The sequence below is a fragment of the Tachypleus tridentatus genome, chromosome 8, assembly GCF_004210375.1.
Source record: "Tachypleus tridentatus isolate NWPU-2018 chromosome 8, ASM421037v1, whole genome shotgun sequence".
Taxonomy (NCBI): Eukaryota; Metazoa; Arthropoda; class Merostomata; order Xiphosura; family Limulidae; genus Tachypleus; species Tachypleus tridentatus.
Window position 1 is genome coordinate 152,619,479 of NC_134832.1, and position 27,197 is coordinate 152,646,675.

The 27,197-nt window shown below is 31.9% G+C and overlaps 1 protein-coding gene across 2 annotated transcripts in view; it reads right to left on the reverse strand.

Annotated features, from left to right (window-relative positions):
• LOC143223760 (uncharacterized) overlaps positions 1–22,335 on the reverse strand; it is a 45,880-nt gene extending 23,545 nt beyond the window's left edge. Inside the window, exons 1-3 of one of the 2 annotated variants that reach the window (XM_076452161.1) lie at positions 22,201–22,335; positions 17,647–17,787; positions 14,718–14,926 (exon numbers count right to left, since the gene is read on the reverse strand). In XM_076452161.1, the coding sequence (XP_076308276.1) occupies positions 14,718–14,926; positions 17,647–17,768 (331 nt within the window). In that variant the 5' untranslated portion in view covers positions 17,769–17,787; positions 22,201–22,335. Of the gene's footprint in view, positions 1–14,717; positions 14,927–17,646; positions 17,788–22,069 lie in introns of both variants that reach the window. The other variant, XM_076452160.1, reaches the window with a different exon arrangement.
• Positions 22,336–27,197: the final 4,862 nt, after the last annotated feature.

Here is a 27,197-nt window from a genome sequence, read left to right on the forward strand (position 1 = left end):
ATATTGTAATAATTTCATTTTTTTTTAGGAATAATTGATACCTATCAGTGATTGATCATGATAACTCATTCTAAAAATTACTTATGTAAACCAGATGATGAGGTTGAAGGAACAAAACTTCCTTCTAAAGGACAAGTTCTTTCATTCTTTCTCTACCTTCACATTAAGGAGGGGAAGACCATTAGACAAAGTGCCATAATAGCAAATCATGCATGTAACAGAAATCCTGGAGAAAGCAATAATTCCAATGATCCATAAAGATAATGCAATTACTAAAGTTAAGAAACTGTACACAGTTTATCAGAGTTTGAAGAAAGGGTAAAACAGAAGATCAGCCTCACAGATACAGAAGGAGAATGACTGAGGCAGAAATATCCAAGAAACTGTACACAGTTTATCAGAGTTTGAAGAAAGGGTAAAACAGAAGATCAGCCTCACAGATACAGAAGTAGAATGACTGAGGCAGAAATATCCAAGAAACTGTACACAGTTTATCAGAGTTTGAAGAAAGGGTAAAACAGAAGATCAGCCTCACAGATACAGAAGTAGAATGACTGAGGCAGAAATATCAAGAAACTGTACACAGTTTATCAGAGTTTGAAGAAAAGGTAAAACAGAAGATCAGCCTCACAGATACAGAGAATGACTGAGGCAGAAATATCAAGAAACTGTACACAGTTTATCAGAGTTTGAAGAAAAGGTAAAACAGAAGATCAGCCTCACAGATACAGAAGGAGAATAACTGAGGCAGCAAGAAACTGTACACAGTTTATCAGAGTTTGAAGAGGGTAAAACAGAAGATCAGCCTCACAGATACAGAAGTAGAATGACTGAGGCAGAAATATCCAAGAAACTGTACACAGTTTATCAGAGTTTGAAGAAAGGGTAAAACAGAAGATCAGCCTCACAGATACAGAAGGAGAATGACTGAGGCAGAAATATCCAAGAAACTGTACACAGTTTATCAGAGTTTGAAGAAAGGGTAAAACAGAAGATCAGCCTCATAGATACAGAAGTAGAATGACTGAGGCAGAAATATCCAAGAAACTGTACACAGTTTATCAGAGTTTGAAGAAAGAGTAAAACAGAATATCAGCCTCACAGATACAAAAGGAGAATGACTGAGGCAGAAATATCCAACTTCTTTGACATAACCACCTCTGATGCCCTCACAATGACAAATCAAGAAGACAGAATTCTTGATTGATCAATGGGAAGCAGGCTGTAGAGGAACAGTGGGACTAACTGATTACAAGCAAGCTGCAAAAGAGAACAGAAGAACTAAGAAGTGAATGGAAGAAGGAAGCCACAGTATCCTCAAACAGTACAATTGGAGCCATCTTTCAGCAGCAGCACAGATGAATCTACCAAATGATGAAGAAGGTTCTGCTGTTGCTGTTGAAAAATCCAACCTTTCAAAATGTTTCAGAGCCAAAAAGAACATAATATTTCAATCACTGTCAATGAATCTTGACAGAACAAACCTGACAGCCAGGGATGCTACTTACAGAAATGGCATGTTTAATTAGTAAAAATCCTGAAGATTTCAACATCAACCGCACGTGTTAAAATCACTGGAAAATGTTCACAGAAACCCTGAAGGCTGAGTTTCAAGATAATGTGATTTGATTTTCCGTTGGGATGAAAAACCCCTCAGGAACTTGACAACCAAGGAACATATTAACTGCCTGTCAATTATTGTTACTGGTGATAAGGTCTCCCAGCTGCTGGAAGTTGCAAAGTTAGCAAACAGGACAGGATCAGAACAAGTCAAGGCTGTAATCACAGCTCTTAATGAATGAGGTTTGAAGGAGATGGTTAAATGATTGTCATTTAACACTACAGCTGCTAATACTGGGTGCAAATTAGGTGCATGTGTTCTTATATAACAGGAGCTACAGAAGGAATAGAACTTAGTTTAGACAAGGTTTAAACAGTTGTTCTAGTAAGCAGTCATATGCTGACATTATGGGTCTTAGAGGTAAATTTTATTTATGGTCTTCAGGTATTCCATATAGTCCAGGTATACAAGCTATGGGAGGGTTTCAATTCTATTAGTAATTTTAATGATAAAACACTCTTCTTTTAGATGGTTAAGCATCTATGATTTTTCTTTAACTGTCTTTGTTTAATTTTTGTTTAATGTTGCATAGATGGAAGTGTCTTGAATATGTTCTTCTATTTTATCTTTCCCTTTGTTTCATTCTGTTACAATTGGATTATTGTTTGTTGAAAGCTCTTTTACAGCTGTTTTTTCTTTCATTAGTTTCATGATATCCTTACGGGCAGACACTATATACAACTTTATCAAGTGATGTCTAAACACAAAAGGAAATGAACTTGGCAGAGGTTTAGTTTAGAGAGAGAGACAGAAGTTGGATGAATTCTCTCCCCACCAGGGGTGGGCAGGAACATTGTGGTTCCTCTTCATCACCCCTGATAGAAGATTATTTACTTTTATGTGAGAGTTTTTCTGTATTTTGATTTGCCTTAAGATGATGAAGTGAGGTGGGGCAGTATGAAAATGACAGGTGTGAAAAGAGAGTGAGATAAAGTCTGCACAAAGGAAGTAGGCTAGGCCAGAACCCATTGTCTGCACAGCTGATGAGACGAAACGAAACATCAACTCAAATGGCACGATTCGAGGCCAGGCAAGGATATTGCCTTGGCTGGAATCTAAAGATCCAATTTCAAAGAATTAGATGTGAGGGAAACAGGAGTGCTCCAAGTATACCCATTTTCACAGGACAGGTGCTGAGTGTCTTACCTGTCCTGTGCCCAGATCTGAAAAAATACATATAAACATATATGCACCTTATTAATAATTATGAATTTTGAGTTGTTTGTAATTGTTGAAATATGTTATATGGTGAGATGTACTTTGTAGAAGCACTGGCTAATTTGCATAATGACACAGTTTGTTTCTGTGTTCTACTTTAAGTAATATTTGTATGATATTTCTGTGAACCTATTTCTGAAGGTGAGTAGGTTACTGATTTTGTGTACATAGTTGACAGATGTGTATGTTGATAGTCAGTTTGCTGCTCTTAGTATTTTATTTTGCTGTATTTGGATCTTCTGTAGTGTGTTGTTAGACATATTGTAAGTGACTTGACATCCATATTCTATTAACACACAGATGTAAGCCTCCTATATTTGAATTATAGTTTTTGGTGAGCAATTTGAGTGTTTGCTAGTTATGATCAACAAATGTGAAATGCATTTTTAGATGGATAAATTTATGTTGTTGACATGTTTTTTCCATGTTAATCTGGATGCCAAGAATGTGATGCCAAGGAATGTGATGGTTCAATATCTAAAAGCAACGGGTACCATCTCGCAATTGCTTCCACAGAAGTTCGTCTTGCAACAGTCCAAGAATTTTACTTTTAGCATCACAATATGAATGCTCCTGTAAGTTTTATACTTAGAGCAAAGCATGCACCTACAACCAGAAGTGACAAACACTGAGGTGAGGTTTTATATCATTTTCTTTTGTGACTGTTTCTGGAATATTCTGTGTCTTCTAATAATTGCACTACATTATATTTAAGTGATAGTACAGTTGATAGCTAACGTTTATAACATGTTTCACAGTCATTAATTTCCTCTACCTGGATTTTAGACTGACATGGATTCAAGCCAGTTTTGGAACTGTAGGTTTTTATGTTTTTTTAATTATCAATGAGTTATTTTCTATTAATTTCTGGTGTTGTTGTTTTCTTCAGTAATTTGAATCTATGACACCTCATAGAACATTGTTGATTACTCACTGTTTAAAAGTTTCTTTATAGTGCAGATGGTAGTCAGACAAGATATTGGTTCCCTTTGATATAATATTTTTGGTACTGATGTAGTAAGCCTCTGTTTTTCTGTCCTGGCCAGTTTGTATGTACAAACAGTACTGCTGTAGCACTACAATGTTTTTGGTCAACTGCTGGAAATTTTCACCTTTCAACATTATTAACAGTACACGATCGTTAAGAAGCTAAAAAATTTAAACCAAAGAATTATCAATAGAAGAAATGACATCTATTTCATTCAACAATGTAGAAAGGAACAACTAACCCTAATTTTGTAAAGGTATATGCATCAAAAAATGTTAATAAATACACAAACATTATCCAAAATTTACAGAAAAAACTACTAAAAGCCATGTTGAACATGAAATACAAAGGACTACATGACTTACAAAAACAAAAAATGAACCTAGACCATCAACTGGCATGCTGCATTAAACCAGAGATTTACGGACTTGTACAATGAAACAAACCAAATCCACACCAGGAATGACAGAGACAAAAAGATCTTCCACAACAAAAAACTAGAAAAACTAAGATGCAAACAACAGAAAAGACATCGCGACAAACCATTGACTTACCTCATAATTAACAAATCCGACCAACAATTAAACACAAACGAGATACATCTACTTAACAAAGGACTCAACTTCGCAATAGCACCAAGGTACATTCCAACCTTAGAAATCAAAACATGTTTAGAAGATCTAGCCAGGAGACTTGTGATACTTTCTACAGAAAACAAAACCAAGAAAACAACCAACAGAAAGAAGACAACTTTGACAATTTTATTGACATCCAACAGCCAAACTTCCCAGAAAAATTTTAAAATTTATATTTTCCAGAAACACCTAAAAAATATCTTAAACAAATTTTTCAAAGAACTTTCTCACAAAACCATCAACATAATTTCACAAAACAGAAAACTAAAAAACAACCTTACAAAATGAGACATTAATTCCATTAAAAACCTAAAACAAGACAAAAACATAAAAATTCTAAAAGCAGATAAAGGTAACGCTATAGTCATAATGAACACGAATGAATACATCCAAAAAATGAATAACATCCTATCATACACGAACAAATTTAAACCAATACACACAAATCCAACAAAGACATGAAATGCAAATAAACAAAATACTACTAAAAATGAAAAAGCCAACACAATTTCACAAACACTTTATTCTTACCTATGTAAAACCGACTGACGCACACCACAAATATACGGCATCCCCAAACCTCATAAACCAGATTGTCCACTACGACCAATAATGTCCACATATGAATCGTTTAATTACAATCTTGGTAAATACATAGCATGGGCATTCTCCAAATATGTAACATCAGCCAGCTCATTCATCAAAGACTCTTTAAATTTCAAGTCTAATCTAAATCAACTTAATCATAAAGCCTTAATAGCCAGTTTCGATGTTATATCCCTCTTTACAGAAGTTTCAACCACTGAAGCCTGCAAGATAGCCTTAGAACTCTATATCCAAGACCCTAACCCATCTATAGACATTCCCAGCAACCAATTAGCAACCCTCATAGAATTCACCACAATGAAGACAAACTTCATGTTCAACAACCACAACTATATACAAACAAATGGCCTAAGCATGGGCAACCCAGTATCACCAGTTCTAGCCAATATTTTTATGACACAAGTTGAAACACAAGCAATAAACACAGCATTACATCCACCACTATACTGGTACAGATATGTAGAATACATGTATGCAGGATTCAGATTTACAGAACACACACTTAATTTTTTCAATCACATTAACTCTATACATCCCAACATTAACTTCACATGTGAACAGGAAAATAGCAATCAAATATCATTTCTTAACCTCCAAATTACAAGAACTGACGCACAATTTAAAACAGAAATCCACCAAAAAATCACCCATACTGGACTATACATTCCTTGGGACTCAGCACATGAAACAAAACAAAAATTCAACATACTAGGAAACCAAATAATCACAGCCATAAAACTATGCTCACCAAATAAAATTAACAATGAAGTAGACAAAATAAAACAATACTTCATCAACATCAACAAGTTTCTTCCACAAACCATAGAAAACATTATACGCATTCACCTAGACAGAAAGCAAAATCAACAAACAAAAATATATCCCACAAATTAAAAAATCATGAAACCATATATTGCTGCATACCATATATTCCTGACATCAGCAGAAAAATAACCAACATTTGGCAAAAACTAATAACAAAATATGATATTCCAGTTAATACCAAATTTATTCAAAAACCAGGCACAAAACTGAGGTCTATACTATGTAAAAACTACACTGACAAACATCACACTAACATTATTTATAAAATACAATGAGGTAACTGCCACAACTTCTATATTGGAGAAACAAGTAGAAAAATGGAAACCAGATTCAAAGAACATAAAAAGTCACCTTCACGTTTTGAACACTGCAAGTCAAATAAACACAACATAACCATAGAAAACACTCAAATATTAAATAAAGAAACAAATTAAATTAAAGATATGATAACTAATAATCTTATTCATGGTTATGGGTGATTCTTTAGTATTTATCTGTTTGCAGTTAAGTACAAAGCTACATCATGGACAAATCATTTAGTACAAGACAAGTCTGTGAAGTAAGTAAGGAGAAAATAATTTACATATGCAAGGAGCAGAGACAGAACAATTAATATAGTAGAAAGTGTTACCAGTGAGACATTTTTTTTAGTGCACGTAGGAGCTAATGATGTCAGAAAGGGAAGGTCAGAGGAGGTATTGATAAGTACAAAAGATTGATAAAGCCATTTAATGAAAAGGACCATGATAATGTAATTCTGTTAGGATATTGCCAAGACATAATTAATTATGATAAATTAGAAGCAAATCACTACGGCTGAGTCCCCAGTGGCACAGGGGTATGTCAGCAAACTCGCATCACTAGAAATGGGATTTCAATACATGTTGCAGGCAGAGTACAGATAGCCATTTTGCAACTTTGTGTTTAACTCAAAGCAGTCAATCAACATCACTAGAACTGAATGCTAGGTTTAGATTAAGGTAATTCGGTTAGATTTGTTGGATCAGTTCAATGGGAAAAGGGAGCTTTTTGGAATACATGGATTACATTCAAATAGGATAGGCACAAACTTGTTTACAAAGGCTTCTAAGTTAACTATAAGACTAGCTTTAAGCTATGATTAGACAGTAGAAAAGGCCAGAATAATGAAGAAAAAGTAAGATATGGAGAAAATTTAAAGTGTAAAAACAAATTATGATGTTAATCCTTATGTAGGCTAAATTGTTACTATTGTAATGATAGAAATATGCAAATTAAAGAATAGGAAGTCAGAGTGCTAGTCAGAACAGAGCATCTCAATATACTGGGAATAAGTGAAGCCTGGTTAAGTGTACAAGGTTCGTAGACTGTTCAATATACTGGGAATAACTGAAGCCTGGTTAAGTGTACAAGGTTAGTAGACTGTTCAATATACTGGGAATAAGTGAAGCCTGGTTAAGTGTACAAGGTTCGTAGACTGTTAAATATACTAGGAATAAGTGAAGCCTGGTTAAGTGTACAAGGTTAGTAGACTGTTCAATATACTGGGAATAACTGAAGCCTGGTTAAGTGTACAAGGTTCGTAGACTGTTAAACCCTTTCAATATCAAACTCATAAAAGTTACATGGTTGTTAGAGTTGTCATGATATAAAAGACAGTTAAGTGTAGATATTATTGATTTATTTTGTGAGTAAATATTTTGACTTAAATACTTGATTTCATCAGAAAGAGTTCTAAAGTAATTAAACTTGCCTGTTTGGACTGACAGAAGTAGATGTTTATTGGAAGCAGGCTTAAATAAAAAAAAAGAGCAGATGATTTTTAAAAGTATAGGATCCAATTGTGGTAACTTGATAAAATGTAACTTAACTGTCCTCAGATAGTTTTGCAATAGTAACAGTGAAAAAATATTTTTGCTTGTCAATTGAAACTAAAACAATTGAACAGGCCTAAATGGACTGACTATTGACAAGAAGAGAGCAATATAGTATTTATGATATGGCTACAATAATCTCTAATGTAAAGAATTTGTTGCACATACATTTAGCTAGTTCCAAATATATACACATACACATACATTATTTGTAAAATGAGAAGCAAGTGCTCTTCATTTTTTTTAATTTATCACCATCAAGTTACAGACACTTACTGAAGAATTCTTAGCCAAAAACAATACCTATGTTATTCAATCTACTTACTAAATACTGCTACTATATGTAATATTAAAAGTAATAAGCCTCATTACTTTGACATACTGTAACTTTTAATGAAATATGTGCACCTTCATGAAATTTGGTATGTTATCATTAAACATGATTTCTGTACACAAAACTTTAATTAAATTTTAAAGTAATGTTTTACTCATGGATTTTTTTAATGTTGACTATGCAACACGTAATTTTGATTTTAAGATTAAAAATACTTTTATTCATCTGAAATTTGTCACATTTTATCTTTGAAAATCTCTACAACTTCCTGATAAGATACAGATAAATATCAAACTTATTTAAAACACTTTATATTTTATCCATCATTATTTTATCTCTGTAAGGGTTTATTCAAATTCACCAACATTGTAACCACTATAACATTTGAAAATAACATTTACGTTGTGCTTATTTTTTGTTCTAGAATGACTACAAATTGTAAAATGAAACCAAAAATGTTTATTCTAAATAGTTTAAAAGTTGTAACACTATACATCTATTTGTATTTTATTGACCCTTCAACCATTTCTAACACATTACATAAGTTGTAATCATGGCACATGTTACAACATCTAACAGGATAATAATGGTATTCACAAAATAATCTGTCTTGCCTTTCTTCTACCAGACCAGCATAATCTATAATTTAACACCAAACTTACTAACATACTTTTGTAAAATAGTAGTTCAATAAAAATTTAAATACAAGCCTACAAATGTAATGTGCCCTTTGATCCCTTAGCATAAGAAAACCCACAGCAATATGATTAATAAGGATAGAGTGCCAAAAAGAGGGGTGGCTTTATACATCTGTTCAACTTGAGGATAGCAAAGCTAACAGCAATGAGGTTGAATCTATTTGGAACCTCTGTTGGTTGTTATAAAGGAAGAATACTAAGTTGGAATTTGTTGCAGACCACCAGATGATAGTGATGAAATTAATGAAAAATTCTGTAGCAATATAAAAAATTCATGAGATCATAATTATGGAATATTTTAATTTTAGGCTTGTATACTGGGCATGTTAATACCAAATTATAAGATAAGTTTTTTTTTTATATTTTAATTAAGAATGGTGTTTTCATATCTTACTGATCTTTTGACATTCCTTGTAGAGTTTAGTTCTTATGTATGAATGTAGATTTGGTGCATCTGGATTTTCAAAAATGCATTTGACAAGGTACCCCCAAAAATTGCCTCTAAATATGGGAATAGTTTCATTCATTGAATAGAAAAGTAGTTTGATGGAAGAAAGCAGAAGGTTGTTATAAATGGAGTTCAGTCAAACTAATGTCACAAGTAGAGTAACTCTTGCTGCTCTTTTTGATTTCCATCAATGACAAATACAATTTTAGGATGTATCTACAGGAATACTGCTTACCAGTCTAAAGACTTTATAATTTCATTGTATAGGTCTTTAGTTAGGCCATATTTGGAATATTTCATTTAGACTTTGGTTTCTTATGTTACTTACCTTGGAAAGAACATTGAATTGTTGAAAAGGTTAAGGAGACATCTACTGGGATATCTGGTATGGAAAGATTGTCATACGAGGACAGGTTAAAATCTCTGAAATTGTTTTCTCTTGAGAAAAAATTGTTATAGATGATATAACTGAGGTGCTTAAAATTGTTAGTCCTATTGATACATGTAGCTAGGGTTTAAAAGCAAAGTCATCACATTTGTAGACTTACATTTAGAATTTTACTGACCTACTATTTTATGAATATGTCTCATTAAACCTGGTATCACACTTTCGACTGTCATTCAGACTTTAATATTATACATTGGTCAATTTTTTCATATGAATGTTAATATAAAAATGTTGCTAGACATTAGTTTCTGTGTATCACTCTGGTATGTCATCTTATGGGTTTAGTCACTTTATATTTTATGATGAATGTTGCTAGACATTAGTTTCTGTGTATCACTCTGGTATGTCATCTTATGGGTTTAGTCACTACATTTTATGATGAATGTTGCTAGACATTAGTTTCTGTGTATCACTCTGGTATGTCATCTTATGGGTTTAGTCACTTTATATTTTATGATGAATGTTAATATAAAAATGTTGCTAGACATTAGTTTCTGTGTATCACTCTGGTATGTCATCTTATGGGTTTAGTCACTTTATATTTTATGATGAATGTTGCTAGACATTAGTTTCTGTGTATCACTCTGGTATGTCATCTTATCGGTTTAGTCACTTTATATTTTATGATGAATGTTGCTAGACATTAGTTTCTGTGTATCACTCTGGTATGTCATCTTATCGGTTTAGTCACTTTATATTTTATGATGAATGTTGCTAGACATTAGGTTTCTGTGTATCACTCTGGTATGTCATCTTATGGGTTTAGTCACTTTATATTTTATGATGAATGTTGCTAGACATTAGTTTCTGTGTATCACTCTGGTATGTCATCTTATGGGTTTAGTCACTTTATATTTTATGATGAATGTTGCTAGACATTAGTTTCTGTGTATCACTCTGGTATGTCATCTTATGGGTTTAGTCACTTTATATTTTATGATGAATGTTGCTAGACATTAGTTTCTGTGTATCACTCTGGTATGTCATCTTATGGGTTTAGTCACTTTATATTTTATGATGAATGTTGCTAGACATTAGTTTCTGTGTATCACTCTGGTATGTCATCTTATCGGTTTAGTCACTTTATATTTTATGATGAATGTTGCTAGACATTAGTTTCTGTGTATCACTCTGGTATGTCATCTTATGGGTTTAGTCACTTTATATTTTATGATGAATGTTGCTAGACATTAGTTTCTGTGTATCACTCTGGTATGTCATCTTATGGGTTTAGTCACTTTATATTTTATGATGCCCACAACACAATGTTTATATTTTTATATGAATTATAAACTCATATTTCAGATATTGAAAAACTGGAATATAAAATTAGAACCTCTTATCTTTTCTATTTGCTGAGATATCATAATATTTATCAAATCCACCATACTGGATCCACTCGCATCATAATTTAAGACTTGTTTATACGTGCCTACCTTTCTACACCTACAAGTTTATAGCTAATAAAAAGCTCTACACTTCTTCATAAATCTGTCAGTCATTCTAAGTTACTTATGGGAGAAAAGCTCTTACGTCATTGGAGAGTTTGAAGTATTATGATCAACAGTGTATTCCAAACAGAAATTAATTTTTAAGACCCAAATACAGCATAGTTAGGAAGCCTGGTAAATTACAGTAGCCTTCTGTGGTGTCAGTATATCTATTTATAAATTTTTGATCTTTATTTCAAAATGCACATATAAAGTCTAATAAAATGATTTTTTTCCTACATCCAAATACAAATTAAGGGTTAGCAAGTGCAATTCAAGTGCAAAAAAAAAAAAGAACATCAAAATATTGTAGGTAATGGAGATAATTTATTTTTAGGATTTTTTATTTATTTATTTATTTATTGTTCTACATTAAGAAAATAAATTAAATAAAAAAATTATTTGTAAATAGTAATAATATATATACATACATGTGCAATATATGGTAACCAACACCTCACTGTACCTTATAAAATATTGGAAAATATGCATTTATTGGTTCCTGTGTAATATGGTAAAATAGGAAACAGGATATTCACCTATACCACAACCACTCCAGTATATTTGACTGGATTCAATTTTATACAGAACCACATCTCGCATATTTCCTCTCACTTTTATACAGTAAATTAGATATTCTTCTTACAACTACTGTACTGTGTAAACAACCTGATACATCGTATCCACTCTGTTTTCAGACCTGAGATTTAAAATGTGTGCTTATTGACCAACATACCTACCAAAGTTTGTTGGCCTGATCCAGACTTTCTACAAACTTTTGCCATAAACATTTCACAGTACTTTAGAAAATTCTAGTAGTGACAATTATACTGTTAATAAGTTAATAAATTTTCAGTTATTCAAGAACAAAAGAAAGGTAATGTAGATGTATTTCCTAATTTTTATGATTGTTACAAGATCACTCAACAACTTGACCAACTCCACAGAGTTAACACTGATAAATTAGCAGATTAAATATACTTTTATTTTTAAAAAATTAGATGTTTTTCTAGATGGATATAGAGATTAAACAAATAAAACTTCACAATTTTAGACAAAGAAAAGTATTTTAACCTTAAAATCAGAATTACTTTGTACATTGGATAGTCAACAATTTCAGAAAATATTCATGAGAAAAATTTTGATAAAACTGATACATAATTTAAAAACCTGATATTTTGTGTATGTACCAATGACCACACATTACTTGTGAGAATAATACACTAATAATAATAAGCTAGATACACTGCCGTCCAGATAATTTCATATTTCAAACTAGATACACTGTTCCAGATAATTTCATATTTCAAAGCTAGATACACTGCCTTCCAGATAATTTCATATTTCAAAGCTAGATACACTGCCTTCCAGATAATTTCATATTTCAAAGCTGGATATACTGCCTTCCAGATAATTTCATATTTCAAAGCTGGATACACTGCCTTCCAGATAATTTCATATTTCAAAGCTAGATATACTGCCTTCCAGATAATTTCATATTTCAAAGCTAGATATACTGCCTTCCAGATAATTTCATATTTCAAAGCTAGATACACTGCCTTCCAGATAATTTCATATTTCAAAGCTAGATACACTGCCTTCCAGATAATTTCATATTTCAAAGCTAGATACACTGCCTTCCAGATAATTTCATATTTCAAAGCTAGATACACTGCCTTCCAGATAATTTCATATTTCAAAGCTAGATACACTGCCTTCCAGATAATTTCATATTTCAAAGCTAGATACACTGCCTTCCAGATAATTTCATATTTCAAAGCTAGATACACTGCCTTCCAGATAATTTCATATTTCAAAGCTGGATATACTGCCTTCTAGATAATTTCATATTTCAAAGCTGGATACACTGCCTTCTAGATAATTTCATATTTCAAAGCTGGATACACTGCCTTCCAGATAATTTCATATTTCAAAGCTAGATATACTGCCTTCCAGATAATTTCATATTTCAAAGCTAGATATACTGCCTTCCAGATAATTTCATATTTCAAAGCTAGATATACTGCCTTCCAGATAATTTCATATTTCAAAGCTGGATATACTGCCTTCCAGATAATTTCATATTTCAAAGCTGGATATACTGCCTTCTAGATAATTTCATATTTCAAAGCTAGATATACTGCCTTCTAGATAATTTCATATTTCAAAGCTAGATATACTGCCTTCTAGATAATTTCATATTTCAAAGCTGGATATTCTGCCTTCTAGATAATTTCATATTTCAAAGCTGGATATACTGCCTTCCAGATAATTTCATATTTCAAAGCTGGATATACTGCCTTCTAGATAATTTCATATTTCAAAGCTAGATATACTGCCTTCCAGATAATTTCATATTTCAAAGCTAGATATACTGCCTTCCAGATAATTTCATATTTCAAAGCTAGATATACTGCCTTCCAGATAATTTCATATTTCAAAGCTAGATACACTGCCTTCCAGATAATTTCATATTTCAAAGCTAGATATACTGCCTTCCAGATAATTTCATATTTCAAAGCTAGATATACTGCCTTCCAGATAATTTCATATTTCAAAGCTAGATATACTGCCTTCCAGATAATTTCATATTTCAAAGCTAGATATACTGCCTTCCAGATAATTTCATATTTCAAAGCTAGATATACTGCCTTCCAGATAATTTCATATTTCAAAGCTAGATATACTGCCTTCCAGATAATTTCATATTTCAAAGCTAGATATACTGCCTTCCAGATAATTTCATATTTCAAAGCTAGATATACTGCCTTCCAGATAATTTCATATTTCAAAGCTGGATATTCTGCCTTCCAGATAATTTCATATTTCAAAGCTGGATACAATGCCTTCCAGATAATTTCATATTTCAAAGCTGGATACACTGCCTTCCAGATAATTTCATATTTCAAAGCTGGATACACTGCCTTCCAGATAATTTCATATTTCAAAGCTGGATATACTGCCTTCCAGATAATTTCATATTTCAAAGCTAGATATACTGCCTTCCAGATAATTTCATATTTCAAAGCTGGATATACTGCCTTCTAGATAATTTCATATTTCAAAGCTAGATACACTGCCTTCCAGATAATTTCATATTTCAAAGCTAGATACACTGCCTTCCAGATAATTTCATATTTCAAAGCTAGATACACTGCCTTCCAGATAATTTCATATTTCAAAGCTAGATACACTGCCTTCCAGATAATTTCATATTTCAAAGCTGGATACACTGCCTTGGATAAGTATTTTGGCATTTAATCATTTTCATTTTTCTAACAGGATCGTAATCGAAGTTATTTACTTTCAGATGTTGTAGACATAATTAATTTAAGAGAATTTAAAAGAAGCCTTAATAAATATTTGAATGATGAAGGATTTACTTTAAATATTTTTAGTTTCATTTTAAAGTTACATAGATAGGACACTATGATGGTCAAACATGTCTTTTGTTCTCTTTAAATTTCCTGCAATATATTACAAATTCTAATTAAAGAGAAGCAAAAAACGAAACAACCTATTTTAAGTGAATGAAAGTGTCTGGAAAACCTACTTGCAAAAAATCCATCTTTGTTTTTATACTGGAACACTTCCACAGCTGGAGATTCACCCAATGGATTGTCTAAATCAACATCATATAAATTTGAAGGGGATTTATTCTCTGGTTCTTCTTTCAGTCTGGACAGAAGTTGGTTGCACCAACGTTTCCAAGAATCCCATATTAAATACTCAGATTTAAACTTCTGAAGACTGCTAAAAAGTCTACACAAATGGAAGGTAAATACAAGTCTTACTTGTAAGCAATACGTATATGTAGTTTAAATACAGAAAGTACAAGATATGTACTTATTATTGTTAGTGTGTAGGGAGAACAAACATGCATAAATTAATAACTGGAGCTCATACTGAATCTGCAATTCTCCAATAAATCAATTTATTCAACAGTAAAAATAACAATTTTCAAACAAAATTATTGCTAGAATGCAGTACTGGAATTTCAGGAAAAAACAGCTAACACTAAATTCATTAACCACCACATAAAAAACAGCTAACACTAAATTCATTAACTACCACATAAAAGATCTAATCACATTGTGAGCAAAAACTAACTAATCATCTCTTTGTAATATGTGACCAAAATATGGGGAAATAATCATGTCCAAAAAATACACAACATGGGCCAATCAATACGCATTAAAATTCACTAAATCAAAAATAAAAGAAATGCAAAGTGTAAAGTATTTTTCTTTCTAGAAAGATAATATATAAGAAAATGATGAAAAAATTTAACTAGAATTTAACTTTTGTGACAACTGATTTTCAGGGATTTTATCACCATGGTTTTCTGACAACTGTTCGTCAGGTATTTTATCACCATGGTTTTGTGAAATAGCATCTCACAACAAAGATAAATTAGTTAATATATTAGATTAGATTATAAATGTTAGAAAAAATGATAGACTCAGCTCACTAACGTTCTGATAAAAGTCGTATATAACAGAGAGACTATGAAATACCAACTTAGCAGAAAACAAGGACACTAAGTACCAGTGAAATATTCTTTTGTTTAAGACAATATGAACATTTTGAGTAAATAGATCCATTTCACGTACAAAGCATGAAAACTAATTAACCAGTAGAGCAACCACTAACCATACGGATCACAATGAATCTTTAATTTTTTTATATGAAACAAATGAGGATTATGGAAACATGAAAAACATTATTCATATTTCAGTGGTTTAAAAATAAAACTTAAGTTTTAATAGACAACCTATCGTAGTGACCCTATCAGTGTCGTTTAGTTTAGAGCACATCATAATATCAAACATACAAGTAAGTCATAAGAAAGGACATTTTCAGTAACATTACACTTTTGGTATTTAAAGTACACATTTTTCAGATCACAGAAACTTTAAACACCAAGTAGTAATGATTTTTGTTAATTACTGAAATGCAACTAGATAAACTGCTGAATTTATTTGTTTGTTTTTGAATTTTGCACAAAGCTACATGAGGGCTATCTGTGCTAGCCATCCATAATTTAGCAGTGTAAGACTAGAGGGAAGTCAGCTACTCTTTTACCAATGAATAGTGGGATTGACTGACATAATTATAATGTCCCCATGACTGAAAGAGCGAGCGTGTTTGGTGCAACTGGGATTTGAACCCGTGACCCTCAGGTAATGAGTCTAACGCCTTAAGCTGCTACGTAAAAACATAATAAATAGGCATTACCTTCCTTTAGTACATCTGTATTCACTTATTACTTTTCTTATTTATATCTTCCCAATCTTAAATATTTTCATGAATGACAATATTTGTCCCATATTGGCTCCACACAGAGCTTGACTACTGGGCTCCAGTATTTACTGGATTTTTTGAGTATGACTTTCATAAAGGACGACTAAGATCTTATATGTTGATAATTGTGTTTTGAAAAAAGAACTACACAAAACAGATTAACAGACACATCAGATGAAACAGTGAAAAGACCCGTGAAAGAGAGTTTAGAATCACTTGTAGAACAAATAAGTGTTCCAGTAAACATTACTTGTGCTCTAAGTTGGACATAAGAATCACAGAGAAGAAATTTGTAAGCATGTTGTTTACAGCTGATAATTTGACTTCTAGTATTCTAAGGGCTCATTTTAATTTGTACAAGATCATTTAAGCCACAACATCACTTACTTAGGACTGTACATAATTGCATGAGTTAACTACAGCAGCCAGTAGTTCACACTTAGTAACACTTAACACATATCATTAAAACAGAATATTACAGATGCAAACTTGCTAAACTTATCACACTAGATGACTGTATGGATGACAAACTGGAAACAAGTCTATAGTTTATCTTCCATGTATTTAAAAAAAAAAAAGTTTCAGAGTTGAAACATATTCAATAAAACAGTTTTATTTAATTTTTATACATAATAATGAAGTTCATTTCATTTTGAACTGATTTCAATGTGATCCAAATATAAGATTTGTTTTGCAGAATTTCTCAAAGTTTTCTGACCATAATACACTTTTTTTTTTAACAAAATGCCTTGAAAGGTTTTGGAGAAATGTGATACAAGTAAAAGGGAAGGACAGTTTTATATTCACTGACCAAGGCTATCATTTGTTTTAATTTTGATTAACCATCTTGTCCAATTCCATGCAAGAATTAAAGAGAAATAAAGAAAAAACCTGTAGCACAGCTTTATGAAAAATACCTGCGAAAAAACCAACACTCCTGTATATCTTTCCATATCTTTGAAAAAGTTTTAATAAGAACTTTGGATCTATTATGAATGTTTTTAAATGTTTCAAAGAAAATCCTCATGAAAAGATTTAAAACTATTAAAGTAACACATCAGCTTTACTTCTGTGGTCATCACAATATAGTACAAGAAGAAACATAACAAAAACCTCAACCAACAACTTTCACATGAGTCTTTTGTTTCCTATTTTAACTAGAGTATATAAAAACTTACCCATTTAAGGCATAACTACGTGAGCTCTCATTATGACCCCACTGTTGTACTAGAATGAACTGTAATGGTACACACAAAATTAATAATCCAAGTTGCCAAAGTTCATGCTGTAGTTGTGGCATTCTTGTTTAATGTACCAGCCTACACCAAAGAAAGGAATGTAAGGTTAAGCCTTAGGTTTTGAAGTCACTTTTTATATTCAGGTTAAATGAAAAAAATGCAAGATACGTCAAAACAATAATATAGTAGGTTAAAATAACAAACTAAAATCATATTTCTAAATTCAAAGATGGTAAGATCCAATTTAACAAATTTGAAAATGTTTACAGAAAAACAAGAAATAAATAATTACTACTGCTGAAAATATTCCAAATTTAAGTGCCATTAAAATATTTTACATTTCCATTATAAACTACAAGTAGAACCAATTAAACACTCTATTGATGATTAAGCCTGATGGCACTAGTCACCAAAGACTGATAAAAAAAAAAGAAACTGTAGTTTTATATTCTACAAATAATGACCATTAGATGTGTTCAAATTTTATGATTCTGTGATATTATAAAAAATAATTGAGAAACATGAACAGAACCAAGCTTAAAAACAGTAATTAATAAAATAGTTATTAATTTCCTATACTGAAAATATATTCTTTAGACAGGTACTTATTGTGCTAACATATACACCTATTTTCGTTCAGTGGTGCCTCTATTTCCAAACTTTGTTTGCATGCCACAACCCTTTCATTCCCATGCAACCCTTGATTCACATGGTTGAATTAATTCTTGTATGCAAACTATCGTGCACAAAACTTCATTACAGATAGGGTGTTACATGAGATTACTCATAGGGTATTCTTGTGAGACATATATGCTTTTTAAATATGCTTGTTCCTGACCATACTCATCCATGGACTTCATGGTGAAGAAAATTACTGCAGATCTCAGTCACTCCTTGCACTGAATAATTTTGGTTTGGTCTGCTTTTCAAAACAAGCTTTCTGTGGTTATGCCTTAAGTGATAAATGACATATGGAACACGATGGCAAAGATTCAAATGGAGGTAAAGCAAAGCAGAGCAACATCACATTGACATCCTAACCTCAAAGAACAGCATACATTGGAGGCCTACTACACTTGAAGGGTCACAACAACAGCAATAAGATACAAGATGTAAACACAAACAGTGTGGGATAAGAAAACCCAATAACCTTTGACTGAGGAAATAGAAGCCCTCTGATAACTAAGTCAGGAAATCCATAATATTAGGAACAATGGGACAGCAGGAGAAACCTATGACCCTAAGGCCAACAGCAGAAAATGTTACACTTATGATGATAACTCTCCATGGAGGAAAGGTAAATAGAACATGCTAAAAGTGGAGATACTGGTCATGATGAACTGGATCTCTTTGTTCTGGACATGAAGACAAAGGGTAGGAAGGACTGGACAAACTGTCTGTGACCGAGATTGCTGTATAAAGAATGAAGTTATGGGAAGAGGCAACAGTGTAGCAGGTTGGACCTGGAGCACCTGCAAAAATCATGGCTGGGCTGGCCAGTACAAGGCAATCAGATGGAGTTGATAAATAATGGTATGGATCATCCTGGAAAGGAGCAAGATGTGAGGATACACATAAAGGAATTTTTCTAATCATTCTTAACTGAATGTATACTGCAGTCAGTGCAAATGGATTAAATGACAAATCAAAACCAAGGTAACTTTGTATCGAAGATTGCGACAAATGCACCCAGATGTGGAGTACTTCACTGACTGCATAACCACTGGAAAACATGAGGATCAAGAGACCACTCTGCTGGATAAACTTTGTCTGTGAGGAAAAGATGACACTATATGAAAATGAATATTGTACAGAGTCCACAAATAGAGATCAGACATCCAACCACAGAAAGAACAGGTGCTTCCCTGGCAATTAATACAGCAATAACATTCAGGATATTAATGTTGTGAAAGCTTATGTAAATCTGTGGTATAGCAAGTCACATGAAATATAACCTCTCGGTCTAACCACATCCTTGATGTTAAAAATGGATAAGTTCATGAGATGTTGTTAGTTAAAAAACAATTATTCTTAATTATTGCTCAGTATTGTTCTTGAATAGAGAAGTGGTTTAATTTTCAACCTATGTTATTCTTTGTTGAATTAGGTTTTTTTCCTAATTTCTTCTGATACTTACTAAAATTAATCCCAAAGAAATTCATGTTGTCTTGTTTATTAACATGTTTATCTTGTCCTGACCAGACATGGGTTTACTAATTGTTTTTGTAAATGATAAAATCTACATTTTTGTTGTTTGATTGTTTGTTTGTTTTTTATTCTGTTGTTATATTTAATAAAATTTGTTTGACCTTGGTTATAATGGTAATTTGCTAAGACCTTTACAAACTGAATCGCTTGTCAAGAAACAAGTTTTATTTAGAGTTAATAGTAATAATTAAAAAAAGAATAATTGTTTAGATTGAAACTAATTGTAAAATTTAACTCTATGAAGGGTTATAAGAACCAATTTAATGATGAACATAGTTGCATTATAGAAATGGTAATGAATTAAGTGAAGGAGAAAGACAAACATAATTCATAATTTCTTAATTCCTTAACACATTAAGGAATTATTTGTTTCTCTTGCATTTGTTCTGCTGCTGTTATTGGTTATCTAATCATTGGTTGTTTTTATCATCTATCTATAGCTGTTATATCAACAAACTTTAAGTGGTTATGATAATTTCAGTACATAACAGCACTCAAGTCAAAACAAATATTTCCTAAGAGTATAACTACTGAGAAGGTAAAAACACACTTCTCCCAGTTATAGAGACAAATAGATACAATTCACTGGCCTCAAATCCAGCTTTTGATAAATCACAAAGTAACAGTATTAAAAAATTCTATGACTCTTTACAGACTAAATCAACAGTTGTGTTTGGAACTCCACAAATTCATTCCAACACCCTGCAAACATGGAACTCACCAACACTACAGTGTAAGATAAGGCTCAACTGTGAGATTCCTGCACAGCTGCTCAATTTTGCAATAACTTGTTTTTATTCAACAGTTTTTTATATGTATTATTCTATTCTTCTATTACAAAAATTACAGTTATTTCTCATTTTTATGTAACATTTATGTTACATGTTTTATTATTTTACATTTAAATGTAATTTATAATGTTTTAAATGATGCAAGTGAAATCAGAAATTATGAATTGTTAAGCTATAAAGTCAATAATTTCCTAACTTAGATTTAAAACTAGGCTAAACATTTTTTTATAAGCACAAAAGGAATTTTAAATAGCTCTTTCATATACCAAATGTTTCACATGAAAGATAACAGAAGGAAAGAGTTACCAAAGCACAAACTGTCCATGGACTCAAAATGCAAGCTCTTTACCTTTTGTTACTTAACTTCAACTTGAAACTTAAATCCACCTTGATGTGCAAGCTATTTCAATTTAACTTGTGTAGAAATGCTTTTATATTAAAATATATTTCAGGGATACTTGGTAATTCTTACAAAACACAAATAGCAACCATTACATTATACCAGCAGATGCTTTTAATGGTGAATTTAATTAATGAATAACTCTGAAAATGTTTCAAATGTGTCACTACTTTAAACTTTTGTAGATTAACTACAACATGGAGTAACACAACTACATTTTCTATAAACTGCTAAACCATTCTTATATATCAAATCATATCAAATGGTATAACAGATTCATGGTTCTCATTTATTTAGGAAGTAAAACACTGATAAAAGGGAATCTGTAAAGTGTAATCAGAATTTTGAGCATATTTTAAACATTTATTCTTTTGATGTGATTGAAAGATATTTTTAGAAATGGAAATAAAAAAGGAGAAATATTCATGAAAATAATTTCGTTTAAGAATGTAAGTATAACATAATTATGCCTGTAAATTACATCTGATTAGTCCAAGTAGTGCTAATACAAGTAAACTATTCTGAAAATATATAGAGAATGTTACAGACATAAAAATTTTAATTTGGAATCTCGCAAATTCTTTGATTCTGCATATTCCAGTAATAACAGAAGACATCTGCAAAATTCCAGGAGAAAAAAAAAGTATACAGTCCTTGACCTGCACGTACTGTACGTAAAAACCACGCCTTTCATTAGTAATGTTTACAAAAGTCAACCGAGTCGATTGTGGTTTCATTACAATATAAACAAAAATATAACGTTAAGAAATATTTGGAAACAATTTAAGCTATGTATAAAATATCTTATAAAAATCCGATACTGAATCTCATTACACTTGTTACTTATCTATAATATACCCCTGCTATCTATGAGGTAATTGTAATACTAATAACTGTATCGCCTGCAGTAAAATGTCATACCATTAATAAAACTTATAAGGTTCAACATTAAAAACTCACGTACTTTTCTGTTCAGACTTTAGCATAGTTTGAAGTGTTCAAAATGCATAATTTTCTCATACTTCCTCTACCATAAAAACAACTTACAATAAAATCTAACAATATTTATAAACTCAGAGAAATTTCTTTTACTACCTTTCCACTTTCTCTTCTTCTATTTGTAATCACTATATTCCTGCGTCAATATTCGCGAATGTTTTGGTGACACGTGCTGCATAAAGAACGACCTCTTTTCCTTAGATATGTAAGCTTCAGGGAACATTATAGAAAACTGAGGTGTGATATTTTAAAATTTAGAAATTTTCTATTAAAAAAAATGTTAAAAGCACCATGGAATTCGACAGGCGTGAGTTTCTTAAATACATATCATAAATTCACACACACATTCAAATAATTTTTCTCTGACGTCAGTTGACAGTTTTTATATCTGATTATTAGATTTCTCGTGTATTCTGTTTTGTGCCATATGTGATCGCGTGGCCCGGCATGGCCAAGCGTGTTAAGGCGTGCGACTCGTAATGTGAGAATCGCGGGTTCGAATCCTTGTCACACTAAACATGCTCGCCCTTTCAGTCATGGGAGCGTTATAATGTTACGGTCAATCCCACTATTCCTTGGTAAAAGAGTAGCCCAAGAGTTGGCGGTGGATGATGATGTTTTTATAAAGCACTCGACGAGATCTGTTGAAATGTAGTCTCAAATCCGAATTTAACACCGGCTTTTGTAAACACCTAAACTTTTAATAATTTTAGTTACATGTTATCGTAAAAAAGTGTTGTACACCTTCTGTAGTTTTCTTCACCTTCTCACTCCAACTAGTCTACAAAATTATTATATAGAGATGTCTGCAGAAATCGGACTTGAACAAATTAATTATTATCTGGAGTACATTTTAGTTGTAACTCTATATCACTAGGTGAACTTTAGACTTATCAAAACCCGAGCTGAACAGGCATTTTAAGTTGTGACTTTCATTATACAACTCCAAACTGTTGGCCTTTCTAAAGAAGCTGTTTTGTTTTTATCAGACTAGCCACAAGTTGTTATTACTAGGCATTTCTGTTATTCTCAAAATGAAAACAAAACTAAGTCTCAGTGATCCAGAGAACCTCAAGACAAGCCTAAAGCTCACAGTGGCCATGTGGAGAAGGATATTCTTGTAGAAAAAAAAATCACTAATAATAAACCTCTTAAAAGCTGCCAGACTTAAAAATATGTCTTATGTGTTCAGTAAATAAACCGTAAAACCGGCGTTCTGAATTTGGTTTTAATTTATATTATATGTTCTAATTCATTTACAGCTACATCGTACATAAGTATCAACCGTTTTTAATCAAGACATTGCAGATTGAACTAAAACATTATGTTTTTACTGTGATAGTCTTCCCCAGTTTGTGAAACTATCAATGTGTTTAAAAACGTACTCAAACAAAAACTTATCCAGTCTCACATTATTTAGATTTGGTTTGGTTTGGTTTGGTTTGGTTTGGTTTGGTTTGGTTTGAATTTCGCGCAAAGCTACACGAGGTCTATCTGTTCCTAATTTAGCAGTGTAAGACTAGAGGTAAGGCAGCTAGTCATCACCACCCACCGCTAACTCTTGGGCTACTCATTTACTAACGAATAGTGGGATTGACCGTCCATTATAACGCCCCCACGGCTGAAAGCACGAGTATGTTTGGTGTGACAGAAATTCGAACCAGCCATCCTCAGATTACAAGTCAAGAGCCTTAACCAGCTGGCCTTGTCGGGCCCATTATTTATTTTTATCGAATCTTCAGTCCACGTTCTTATTATTGTTATTTTAGAATAGCTCAGAAAACTGATAACAGGTGTTCAATTTCCAGTCATAAATATTAATGTGCAATATCGAAGAATACCTACAGGTTTTTCTTGATGACGAGAAACCCATTTGAAATAAAAATGTATCTCAGAACGGCTGGTATGGGTAATAACACTTTTACTGATAAGGAGAGAACAACGTTTCGACCTTCCTGGGTCATTTTCAGGTTAAGAAAGAGAGAGTTCTTATTTCACGACTGTGTTTAAAATTTAAAATACAATATATGTTTATTGTTAATCTGTGACGGATTTATCGATATACGTTTTTTTTATAAATACCTACATTTGTTTCAGTATAGCTTTTTTACATTTATTGTTGGATGTGCATTGCGCAAGTCCCGTCTGTTCTCTAAATCTGTAGAATATTCTCGAGAGCAAGAATCAATAACATTTGTTTTACGAAAACTCTAGCGTGTTTTCGAACAGTGTTGAAAGTTCAACAATATTCCGCGATTGGTAAATAAAACCGGCACATCAAGAGACAATTATTATTATCGGTCAGCTACAGTCAGTACACTATAATCCTCAATAGCTATAATTGTGATTAACGCTTATTAATCGGAAAACTAAAGAATTTGACCAGGAACATTTATAGATTTTGAACATTCCGACTCGTGCAACTTCAGTGAATTAATTTTGGACGTTAGTATGTCTACGAGCACATTAAATATCTTCGTCGGTGAAAAGCAAGCTTGGAAGCGGTGTGAGGCCAACCAACCTAGTTAGCTTGAACGAAGTGTGACAATATCAACTCAGAATTAATTTACTCGTCATGAAACTGGATCGTCGACAAAATATTCAGCTCCAGAGCAGATATAAGACTCAGTAATGTCTGGAAGTTTGTAAAACTCTGGTATATAAACCATTATTTGTAATACGGTTATTAAAAATTGTGATGTTTTTTGTATATTAAAATATATTTGTGTTAAGAAAGAAAAATCGTGTTTCAATCTTGTTGACAAATATTATAAATTTGATACATTTGAACTTTTATTTGACTTCTAAATTCATATTCAAATTACCGACTATTCGAAACCGTAATACATTACGTATGTTACATAATAAATCAAAAATTCGTCCAAAATAAGTTATAATACGTAACAGTATGATAAACTCTTTGATAAAATAATTTATATTTCATTGCTTACGGACCTAGTTATTAATATTGCTATGATTATGCAAGAAAAATTTAATTTCCCTATAACTAATAAAAGACCAACTGAAAAAACCATTACTCAGTAACCCGTTATAGAAGTATTGCAGAAAATTGGAATAGATGATTGAAGTGTTTTTCTTAAAATGTTAGTAGTTTTGAATGTGTTTAAACTATCGTTGTTTTCTCTCCTCTGTTGATACTTCAGCAACACGATAATATGATTCTGCTTTTATTTTAAACATTGGGATTGTAATATTTCACACGACTGAAAAACTACATGGTTTTCTACTAACTTCAAGGTATTGGATAATATTACAAACCTACGTCTTTAGTTTGTAATATACCATACATATCAGTGACATAAGCCAGCTATTCCGAAGATCAAAATGAATAAGAAACAGAAATATAAACGGTTTAGAGTTACTATGAAAGTCATGTAAAGCAGTAAAAAATTAACATTCCAGGAAACTGCTTCATCTGTGGAGGGCGTTCGTAACTGATTCTACTCGTCATAATTAATCAATATTATTAGAATTATTTAAATAGCAGGCAGCATTTATAGCAATAACTTTAACAGATATATGTTGAAACACTAGTATTTAACTTGTTTCTCTTTCTTTTCGGGTCTGTTTAGAAATGGACAGACGAGAGTAAGAAAAAGCCAGTACATTGGACATTATAGGGTCTCTATTCTCATAATTTAATAGTGCTTGCGTATCGATTTCTTAAAATGTATTTTTAAATATAATTTCCATGCAAGTAAAAAAACAACTAATACTACATTGAATTTTTTATTCTTTCTAACAATTTCGTAACTTTTTTCCTTTCGGATATTTCATCATCGTTCGTTCACTAAACAGAACACGATTTACACACATCGATCTTTCTCGACGCCAAAAAATCAAGGTTACTGCATGAAATAAACCGTTCTAGGCACACATATTTTCGCTACAACTCTTTGTGAACAAGCAACGCTTGTTTCAGAATCTCCTTGCCATATGTGTATTTACATTTCTTTGAAGTTAAAAGTTAACTATGCAAGAATAAGTTATTCCAAAGTAACTAGATTAGAAACTTATTTAAAGTAAGTGCTCTAGTGTACGGTGAACATGTTCAACATTCACAGTTCTAAATATGACGTCATGTTTGAAGTTATGTATGAGAAATAAAATAGACCGAAGTAAGTACGAACCTAATTCTAACCATTAACCTCACATACGCTTATTATGAATTAGCGTGAAAAAAAGGTTAACGTCTTAAATATGTTTACATTACAGATAAAAGGTTTCTCTGAAACACAAGTTTTAAATAGTTTGTGATCTAGAAATAACAAACATAATTCAGCTACTGAAGTAACGTATTTTTGACTGGAATAATTTTGAAATATATTTTATGTTTTCTTTCAGTAGTTGAAAACATGGAGAATTAATTATTAATTGAAACAAATATCCAATGTTCACTCAATGAAATATTGATGGTTTCGTGTTTGCCGTCGATGGATTCCAACTAGGCCAGTTTATTTTCTGTTCCAAGACGACCGAAGTTGAGAAATATTACATATCTATTATTTCTCGGTTTATGGGTACATGTGGATAGCTTCTAACCATAAATGTGCACAGTCCTATTTTAGTTTGTCCTACCTGAAGTTCTTCATTCTGTCTTCGAAATGTCCCTATGTTTTAGAATTATAAAATCAAGATATCGACTACTTCAATATTCCATTATTTGTGCAAATTGTGTTGAACTTTGTCCGGCTAGTTGGATCGTGTAATACGATTAGTCGATTTACTTTCAACATTTGTTTTCCCATATTCTGATTGAAGGGTATTCTTGGACTTACTTTCTATTGTTAAGTTTGTAGTTATAAACCTTTGAGTTGTTCTAGTCAATTTTATTTTTTGTAAAATTGTTAGATAAGACAAATTCATCTCGTCAACTTATATTTCCTTCTATAACAATAATAGGTTTGATTTTCTAAGAAGTAAATATATTTTACCCTTATTTTTTGAGTGGTATATATGAAGATAATTCATTACTGTTATTTTCAGTTATGAATTTCATGGTTAACGCGACTCTTCTTGAAATGTTACTACTGAAACTACTAGTTTAGGGTTGTAGGATTGAGAAACAGTTT